Source organism: Rhinoderma darwinii, chromosome 9 (genome assembly GCF_050947455.1).
Source record: "Rhinoderma darwinii isolate aRhiDar2 chromosome 9, aRhiDar2.hap1, whole genome shotgun sequence".
Classification (NCBI taxonomy): domain Eukaryota; kingdom Metazoa; phylum Chordata; class Amphibia; order Anura; family Rhinodermatidae; genus Rhinoderma; species Rhinoderma darwinii.
Window position 1 is genome coordinate 93,415,278 of NC_134695.1, and position 10,290 is coordinate 93,425,567.

The 10,290-nt window shown below is 43.3% G+C and overlaps 1 protein-coding gene across 1 annotated transcript; it reads left to right on the forward strand.

Moving 5' to 3' along the window:
• The first annotated feature begins 361 nt into the window (after positions 1–361).
• PSMD7 (proteasome 26S subunit, non-ATPase 7) lies at positions 362–8,495 on the forward strand. The gene is made up of 7 exons (XM_075838521.1): positions 362–520; positions 2,911–3,002; positions 4,759–4,851; positions 4,931–5,028; positions 5,492–5,572; positions 6,276–6,367; positions 7,990–8,495. The coding sequence occupies exons 1-7, from the start codon at positions 447–449 to the stop codon at positions 8,420–8,422; spliced, it is 963 nt and encodes a 320-aa protein (XP_075694636.1). The 5' UTR covers positions 362–446; the 3' UTR covers positions 8,423–8,495.
• Positions 8,496–10,290: the final 1,795 nt, after the last annotated feature.

Sequence of the window (10,290 nt, forward strand, 5' to 3'; positions counted from 1 at the left end):
CACAATGTATAGCTAACCGCGACTTCCCGCTACTTGCGATATTAGCGGTGCATTGGCTCCTTGAAAAGGAGGTTGTCATGGTGAAGCAATCTTTATCATTCATAACTGAGTGAAAACCAGTGAGGGATGAAAAGTGGCCATGTTGGTTCCCAGGAACAGATTAAAAATAATTTGATAAATAAAAAAATGAAGTGCCACAACATAAGCAGATATAATATGTTTTGTATTTTCTGTGACATTGTAAACGTTATATTTCCATGTCTATTTTTACTTCTTCATGACTCTTCCTAATGAACACGTTGCCTGCAGAAACATGGCGTCCGCTTCCACACAGTCGAGCATTTCCGGCGCGCGGTGCATCCTGGGAGTGTTGTCACCGGAAGTGGTGGGAGCCAGCGTCAGTTGTGGTTCCGGCCGGTGTGTGAGAGTCATTGTAGCCGGGGAAGATGCCGGAGCTGGCGGTAGAAAAGGTTGTGGTTCACCCGCTGGTGTTACTCAGTGTGGTGGATCATTTTAACAGGTGAGTCCTCAACTTTTCACGGAAAGCTGCTGAGTCACCGACTGGAGAGGCCTTCACTGCCAGTCCCGGCTTCATCTAGGGGAGCTAGGCCTGCAGCCGCACAGTGACAGGGCACTTCAAATGTCAGCTCCCCTCCTCATATCATGTGCTGTGGCAGGGGACGATGTGCATATAACAGCCTTGTATGGAGGATCAGACCGGCTGTGAGGCTGCAGAGATCTGGTGGGCATGCTGGCACCTGTAGTTCCACAACAGCAACAGATCCATAGAGTGCTCCAGTCCTAGTGCACAATTTGCCTGTAGCCTACCATAGACATAACATCATATTATATGACTATAGATCCATTAAAGGGGTTTTCCATCACTTATTTATAGTCTATCTAGTGTATATGCCATAAATGATCATTGGGGACCCTCCTGCTCCTGGGATACCTGTTCCCGTCTCTTTTGTTTTAGGACGGTGGCCACGCAGGCACTCTCCGTTATAGTCTAAACAATTGGGCACTCTGTCTCCGGCCAGGAAAGTGAATCTGTTTTGGGATCACAGGAGTCCCCACTGCCCGGCATGACATGGCCCTTTATTGCCATTTCCATCCCAGAGTTAGTGGTTCACTATCATTGTGGTTCAGATGTTGTCGGATCTTGTTTTGGTCGTCTTGACCCTTCTATACGGGTGATTTGGGGACCTCACAGTGTGACTTGCAAGAAGGACCCCCATGGATCTCCCAATTGGCAATAAGTGAGACTCTTGGGCCGCGCTGCTTAGCAATAAAGAACGTTGCTTGCAGATTACTGGACGTAGAGCGAGATTTATAAATACAAGTGTAGAGCAGTTACCCAAATAAACCAATCTGGGAATTTGCGAATGTTCTCTGAAAGCAGCATCCATTTCGGCCGATAATATCCGTTCGATCAGCGCTCGTTTAACGGTCCTTTACAAAGGCCAATGCAACCTGTATGGGGATGAACAATCACTAATACGAGCGTCCGTCCCCATATAGTTTACATATTGACGGCAGCACATACTCTGTTTACACGGGGGACGTGCTGCCGACAACAATGATTTTTACTGCCACATATGGGTTCGCACCCTGTAGGCTGCAGGGTTTTTTTGTATTGTTTTTGTAGATAAACCAGAATGGGAGTTCATCAACCAAAACAAAAGTAAGCAGCCAAAAATGCACAGTGTGAACACAGCCTAAAAAAATGTATCAGCCGACGAACGATCGTTTGCAATGAACAGGAATAAGCATTTGTATGAATGCATAGTCGCCCGATCTTTGGCCTGTGTAACTAGTTTAGGATATTTTTGATCAACGTTTAATACTGTATGTTTTATTTCTGTCAGCTGAAAAATAAGACTCGCATAATACAACAATATGGAGGTAAATCTGGACAAAACAGTCTGCATGTCATGTCTGTGTATCTCCAGATTTCTATACACTTGTGTGCACGAAGCCTGCATCTGATTAATATCTGAAGAAACTATCCGCGGTAATACAGTAGATAGGGAGGAGGGGTGTGCAGCTGCAATCTCTCTCAACCCTCGTGGGCAGCAGGAAGCTACAACAAACTAAGGGTATGTTCACACGCACTATTTACGGACGTAATTCAGGCGTTTTACCCCTGGAATTACGGCCGAAAATACTGGTTGAAAGCGTCGGCAAACATCTGCCCATTCATTTAAATGGGTTTTACGATGTACTGTTCAGACGGTCATTTTTTTTACGCGCCGCTGTCAAAAGACGGCGCGTAAAAAAGACGCCCGCGTCAAAGAAGTGCCTGTCACTTCTTGGGACGTAATTGGAGACGTTTTCCATTGACTCCATAGAAAAACAGCTCCAATTAAGTCCGTAATGGACGCTGCGAAAAACGCCTGCACATGCCATTACGGCTGAAATTCAGGAGCTGTTTTCGCCTGAAAACAGCTCTGTAATTTCAGCCGTAACAGACGTGCACGTGTGAACATACCCTTAGGCTGGATTCACACATTGCGTGTTTGGTTCATATTTTTGAGTCAAAGCTAGAAGTAGTTTCAGGAGGAAGGAAAAGTATACATTTTTTTTCTTTCTATTTCCCATTCCTTTTGAAACCACTTGTGGCTTTGGCTCATAAACCTGCATCGATATCTGCAACAAAACGCAATGTGTGAATCCAGCCTAAGGGCAAACTTTACAAGGAAGAGCCTGCCCGCTCAGAAAGTAATACATTCACAGGAGCCTTGTAGATGGAGGGAAAGAGGCGTGATTGTGTTTTGTTTTTGGAATAATGGGTGCACTTAAGTTTCTAGTGTTTTAATAGCACACGTTCATTAGAAGGAAATGTCTCTAAAAATTATATTCTCCAGTAACCGTTTCTGTATTGTACATTCATTATGCATTTGTCCACAGAATTGGAAAAGTTGGAAACCAGAAGCGAGTGGTCGGTGTCCTGTTAGGGTCTTGGCACAAGAAGGTCTTAGATGTTTCCAACAGTTTTGCTGGTAAGACGCCTCCTTTCTTTTGACTGGTCAAGCGGCCCCACCTGGTAGTGTAGAATGTAGTGCCTCTTGGGTGATCACACCGATTTGGCGCCATCATTTCCATGCAGCGGTCCATATGATAAGTTCAGGGGGGCCATTCAGCACATCTAATATATGCTGTTTCTTAAAGGGCTGGTGACAGCCTAACTTTAATGGAAATTGTGGAGACTAATAATATATTACTCACTTTTACTAACCTGATTCTCTGCTCAGATGGGTCTTTTGATTAAGGACTTTACAACTAAGTAGTAGTAAGAGGGGTTTGGATGGAGTTTTTTCTTTCATTATGCATGTAGTATTTTAGAACAAGACTTTAAGGGTGCATGTATATTGGGCAGTACTGGCACAGCACATAGCCACACAGAAGATGCATGTTAATAGAGTAAATTTTTCAGCCGTATTGATTAAAGGGGTTGTCTGGACAATTTATTTTATTGATGGCTTATCAGATCGGTGGGGGTCTGGCTCCCGGCACCCCCACCGATCAGCTGATTAATGGAGATGTGACATTCGTCCCTGCGGCCTTTTCACAGTTTACAGGCATAGCGGCTGTGCCTGGGATTGCAGTTACGGTCCCAGTCAAGTGAATGAGGCTGAGCGTCAATCCCAGACACAGCCGCTACAGCTGTGTATGGCGCTATGCCTGGTAAACACTAAAGAGGCTGCGGTGACTTAACACCGCGGCCCCTTCAGTCAACTGATCGGTGGGGGTGCCGGGAGTCAGACCCCCACCTATCTGATATTGGTGACCTATCCTAATGATAGACTATCAATAAAAATTGTCTGAATCCCTTCTAGGAAATATTTCTGATGCTATGAAAAAGAGCATTATAATACCGCACTAAAAGTACCCAAGTACCGTATTTGTGGATTGTCCTATGACAGCAAGTAGGGAAATGGTGAAAAAATGCAGCATACCCTGGAAAAACAGTGTGAGGAGGATTTGATAAACTTTAGTTGCAAAAAAATGGGCAAGATGCCTTGTGTTCCTCGGTTACTTCTGTCTACATGACTAAAGGCAAACTGCATGGTATTTCCTGGATAGGTGATCTCTAAGGCTGTATTCCAATCCAGTCTAAAATGGCAGAAGAATAGCGCAACGGGCGTTATTTTGGCAGGCAAAACGACGGCCACCACGACAGAAATCCGACAAAACCTATTAAAGTCAATGGGTTCCGTCGGGCGCTATTAGTGTAAGTCATGCTTAAGTCCAGTATTTTCGTTCTGCACCTACGACAAAGCAGAACAGCATAAGACTGAACGCAGATGTGAATGAAGCCTTAGCTGTGGCTCTCCCAACTTTTGCAAAACCGTTCTGAAGGCTGTCGGGGATGCTGGTAGTTTGTTTGGCAACAATGGGAGAGACACAGGATGCAGACCACTGCCTTAGATATATTTACAACAAACGACATCCATGCCTGCATAGGGAATATAGCAATGTGGAGGTACAAGACTTGCGCATCACTACATTCCCTTGAGACCTGGAAGTGGCGATGATGAAGGTGTGCATCATAAGACACAGATTGTGATAGACATAGACGTCTGCCTGCTCATGATGCAGAATTTGAACCTTCCGGCCTCTGGTATGATCACAGAATGATCGCTCATTAATCCCACTATAGCCCATCTCTCACATAGGGCAGGTACATGGCATCTTACTATTTCATGGCTCCATGTTCGGTTGTTTACTGATAACTAATCGCATCTCTTCCCGCAGTTCCATTTGATGAAGATGATAAAGACGACTCTGTCTGGTTTCTGGACCACGACTACCTCGAGAATATGTATGGCATGTTCAAAAAAGTAAATGGTGAGTTGTGCTTTTTACATTGCTGTGTGCAGTCTCAGACGAGAGCTCGTGATTATATCTCTAACGTTTCGCTCTACAGCTCGAGAGAGAATAGTTGGCTGGTACCACACAGGACCCAAGCTGCATAAGAACGACATTGCAATCAATGAGCTGATGAAAAGATATTGTCCAAATTCTGTAAGTTGTTTTTTGTTGGTATTTGTTTTTATGTTGAGCAGGGCCTTTGATGGTATTGGCAAAGTTCAGCCACAGAAAGATGTCTGTCCGCCACGATCTACCCATCCTCAATCTCTTTGAGGAGCGAGCACCATCCTCCTAGAGACAGGATGGATTGTGTTTATTGCACACAATATAACCCCTGTCCAAATGATTAGGGCATATGGAAGTCATAAAGGAAAGTCCACTGTTGGGGGCCCCCCCTCTGAGCCAGAACAGAGACACTAAGAGCTGCTTCGGCCGACGTGGCCTGTCCATATATTACATGGAAAACCATTCTGGAGAAATTAGTGGGCAGATGCCGCTCCTTTTAAAAGGCGTTGTCTTGGTGGGACAACCCCTTTTAAGTGCTTGTGATTCTTCCTTTTACTTGATCACCGGACAGGTATTACCATTCCTCACTGGATGTCCTTTTTACTTTCAGGTTCTTGTGATCATTGATGTGAAGCCAAAAGACCTGGGACTTCCCACCGAGGCATACATCTCCGTGGAGGAAGTTCATGATGTAAGCAAATAACTCTCTAGCCTAATGTTGTTCCATATATGCAGTAAATTGTAGGCACAGACTTTCATCAGACCGTGGGGCAGATTTACTAATACTGTTTAAGCTTTAGACGTTGTAAACTTAGACCAGGCAGTCAGAAAATGTGCCAAATCTATCATGAATTTTTTGCGTTTTGCTGGACATGTTAGATGCTTTCTTTTCCTTATACCACCTATAAGGTTGGCTTAGTTAACTCCGTTTTGTGCGCCAAAGTATTTGTGCATTTTGAATAGTAAATCTGCCCTAATATATGCAGACTTATTTCCCTATCTCGTACATCTTAGGGCAAGTTTTAAAAGAATCCAACAGACTTGCGTGTTTTTAGTATATGGGAGGACACAATGGAGACACAGGAAGAACATACAAACTCCATACATATGTTTTCCCTGGTTGGATTCAACCCCAATACTGCAAGCGGGCAGTACTAACCACTGAGCCACCATGATGTTCATAACGGAAAAGAAATGTCAGCACACGCATAATGTCCATAACTATTTCTCCACTTACACAGTCTTATTAGGTGTTTGGGATAAGGGGTAGTTCATAGGCCCATTGAGTTTTCCCTAGGGGTAGTCAATGTATTCACCTATGGTTGCCATGAATGTCACACCAAGATTTTTTATTTTTGTATTACTTTCTCTAACATGATTTATTTCTCCATCAGGATGGTACTCCAACCTCAAAGACCTTTGAACATGTGACCAGTGAAATTGGAGCTGAGGAGGCAGAAGAAGTTGGAGTGGAACACTTGTTACGGTAACTTCCCAGGCTTTTAAGAAATCTGAGTCTTCTTTATGTTGCATTACCTATCCACAGGATAGGTGATAAATATCTGATTGTTGAGGGTCCGACCGATTCCTATAACAGGCTTACCTTGGCCGTCCCTGTGCACCCCATATGAATGGAGCGGTACTGCGCATGCTCGACCACCGCTTCATTCACTTTCTATGGGGCTGCTGGTGTTAGCCAAGCATGCACAGCACCGCTCCTTTCATATGGGGCACATAAGGACGGCTCAGATATTTATCGATAAATATGAATTATGAAAAAAAAAACCTTTAAAGCAGTGTGCACTGAAGTGGCAATGTATACAGACTGTGTGTTTCCCCTAAGTTCTGCTTCCAAAGATCAGCTCTCTGGGACCAAAGTTTAGCATATGGTTCTAACATTGTAATATATAGTATGTGTGCTAGGACTCTGTTTAATAAAAAATAAATAGCCTTTGATCTGTAGTAAGACCACCACTGTATGTGTGTTCATCTATCTGCATTAAATAGGATATTTAGCTCTTGACTTATTTCAGTAACTACTTGCATTCTCCCTTAATTTTGGCGCACCTTTTTTTTTTCCCCAGAATTGGAGCTGTTCCTCCGTTACTCCTCCTGGAACTGTATGAATAAATTGACAACTGGGTGTTACAATTTCCCTTGACAATGAGGCTTGACACACCCTATTGACAAGAGGAATGGTAAAGCCCAGTTGTACATTTATTCATACATTTCTAGATGGAATAACAGAGGACAAACAATTGAAAGTTCTTAGAAAATGAAAATAATTATTTCACGGTGACTACAAGGTGACAGACCTGTAAGCTTGACAGGTCCTCTTTTATTTTATTTTTTTTAAAGTTTTTATTTTTGCAAAAAGAAAACATTTTTGTTTCCATACGTCACCCCAATACAATGAAGGAAAAATTAAATCAAGCTAATTCGCCCCGTCCCCCATCTTCCAGAGCATATATGACTGACAGCTGTTTCATGTGCAACGTGTATTCGATCCGAATGCACAGTGCTCTATAAACTGCAAGTTTAACGTGATCAGATATGAAGGTCTCCTGTGACAGCTGCTGAGTAAGGCCTGCTTCACGCGGCCGCGTTCTGTCCGTAGCATGTCGGCTGTATTTCCCGGACCGAATGCAGTTCAGGGAGCCGAACTCCTAGCATCATAGTTATCTAGTCTCTGCCTCCCTGCAGCAATACTGTCCCATACGGTAACCATGTTTTCAGTGTAGGACAATATACCTGGGGGGAGGCAAGGACTCCTAGCATAATACATAACTATGATTCTAGGGGTACAGCTCCCTGAACTGTGTTCGTTCCGGGAAATACGGCGGACATACGGTCTGTATCTCACAGACCGAATACGGCCGTGTGAAGCTGACCATACACATAAGACTGCTGACCTGTCTCCCCAGTCCATAAACATGCATGCTCAGAGAGGGAGATAAGCTGCAGCTACGCACATGGCACTGCTCATCTCCTGTATGAATAAATGATCAGGCCTGTAGACATCTTAAGGGCGTTGTGTGTGTACTCAACTCAACCCTTGTCTACTTTGGCTTGATATGAAAATTGTATTTTTTACCTGTATTCCTGCAGAGACATCAAAGACACTACAGTGGGGACCTTGTCACAGCGTATCACAAATCAGGTACATGGGCTGAAAGGACTGAACTCCAAACTGCTGGATATCAGGAGTTACCTAGAGAAAGTGTCCAGTGGAAAACTGCCCATCAACCACCAGATCATCTACCAGCTCCAGGATGTCTTCAACCTGTTGCCTGACGTAAACCTACAGGAGTTCGTCAAAGCCTTTTACCTAAAGACTAACGACCAGATGCTGGTGGTGTATCTGGCCTCTCTCATTCGCTCAGTGGTCGCCCTTCACAATCTCATCAACAACAAGATCGCCAACAGAGACGCCGAGAAGAAGGAAGGGCAGGAGAAAGAGGAGAGCAAGAAGGAAAGAAAAGACGAGAAGGAGAAAGAAAAGACTGACGCAAAGAAAGAGGAAAAGAAAGAAAAGAAATGAGATTGTCACTTAGTATTTTTATTTGTATGTATGCTGGTGGTTGAATAGTCTAATAAAAATAACCTACTGCTGATCCAGCTTTACTGTGTATACTGAGGAAGGATCTTCACATGTCCTTTAGAGCGGCTAGGGTTCATCCAATCACATGATTCAATTTACTGTTCATCAGTATTTCGCAGGATACTGTAACATGCAGCAGTATATAGTTAGCAGATGATATCTTGCCTGCCCTTCAAGGGGTTCTCTAGGACACTATATATACAACGTATTGGAGATCGCACGGAATGGGGATAAAAGTTTGTAATATGTTCTTTTTACCTACAGTACATAATATGGTATATTAAAATAATAGAGTGCTATCCATCTTCTGCGAATAAGCTTTAGGGCAAGTTCACACAGGGCGGATACGCTGTGTAAAGGTACACCGCGTATCCGCCCTGTTGCCCGCAGGGAATTCTGGCTGGAAAACCGCATCAAATTGTGGTGTGTTTTTTTGCTCTAGAATATCCACTGCGGAAATCCTGAAATGAAAAAAACAAAACTGGATATACACTACCGGTCAAAAGTTTTCCAACACCTACATTTTTCCAGTTTTTATTGATATTTACACAGTTTAACCCCTTAGTGACCAGCCCATTTTAGGCCTTAATGACCAAGCTATTTTATTCGTTTTTCTATAGTCACATTCAAAGAGCTATAACGTTTTTATTTTTTCGTCTACATAGCTGTATGAGGACTTGTTTTTTGCGGGATTAGTTGTGCTTTTTAATGGCACCATTTTTGGGTACATATAATTTTTATATTAACTTTTATTAACCTTTTTGGGGGGGATTATAAAAAAAACCTGAAATTCCGCCATTGTTCTATGCGTTTTTAAATTGACGCCGTTCACTGTGCGACGTAATTAACATGTGACCTTTATTCTATGGGTCGGTACGATTACGGCGATACCACATATGTGGAGGTTTTTTTATGTTTTACGACTTTTGCACAATAAAAACACTTTTGAACTAAAATTATTTGTTTTTGCATCGTCGCTTTCCAAGAGCCGTAATTTTTTTATTTTTCCATCAATGTAGTGATTTTTTGGGCTTGTTTTCTGCGGGACAAGACGTAGTTTTGAATGGTACTGTTTTGGGGTACATGGGACTTATTGATTCATTTTTATTATGACTTTTTTGGGGGGCAATGGAAAAAAATTGCAATTTCGCCATAGTTTTTGGCGTTTTTTTTTTACGGTGTTCACTTTGCGGTTTAAATTACATATTAACTTTATTAATGGAGTCATTACGGTCGCGGCGATACCATATATGTGTACTTTTTTTTTTTTTACACTTTTACTAAATAAAACCACTTTTTATGGAAAAAAAATGGTTTTATTAATTTTTTTACTGTACTTTTTATTAATAATCTTTATTTCACTTTGATGACTGATTTTATTAGTCCCACTAGGGGACTTTACTGTGCGATATTCCGATCGCTGCTATAATGCTCTGGTATACTTCGTATACCAGAGCATTATTGCCTGTCAGTGTAAATCTGACAGGCAATCTGTTAGGACGTGCCTCCGGCGCGTCCTAACAGGCATATGTCCAGGGCAGACCTGGGGGCTTTTATCAGTCCCCCGGCTGCCATGACACCCCATCGGAGACCCGCGATTTCATTCGCGGGCCGCCGATGGGTGACAGAGGGAGCGCACTCCCTCTGTAAACAAAGTTAAATGCCGCGGTCGCTATTGACGGCGGCATTTAACGGGTTAAACGGCCGCGATCGAAGTAAACTTCGATCGCGGGCGTTGGAGCAGGAGCTCAGCTGTCATCAGACAGCAGAGCCCCGGCTCCTTCCTGCACGGGAGACCCGTGCAGGAC

Coding starts and splice junctions, on each gene's coding strand:
- PSMD7 (XM_075838521.1), top strand. CDS start 447: ATGCCGGAGCTGGCGGTAGAAAAGGTTGTGGTTCACCCGCTGGTGTTA. Junction 521..2,910: donor GTGGTGGATCATTTTAACAG/GTGAGTCCTCAA, acceptor ATTTGTCCACAG/AATTGGAAAAGTTGGAAACC. Junction 4,852..4,930: donor CATGTTCAAAAAAGTAAATG/GTGAGTTGTGCT, acceptor TTCGCTCTACAG/CTCGAGAGAGAATAGTTGGC.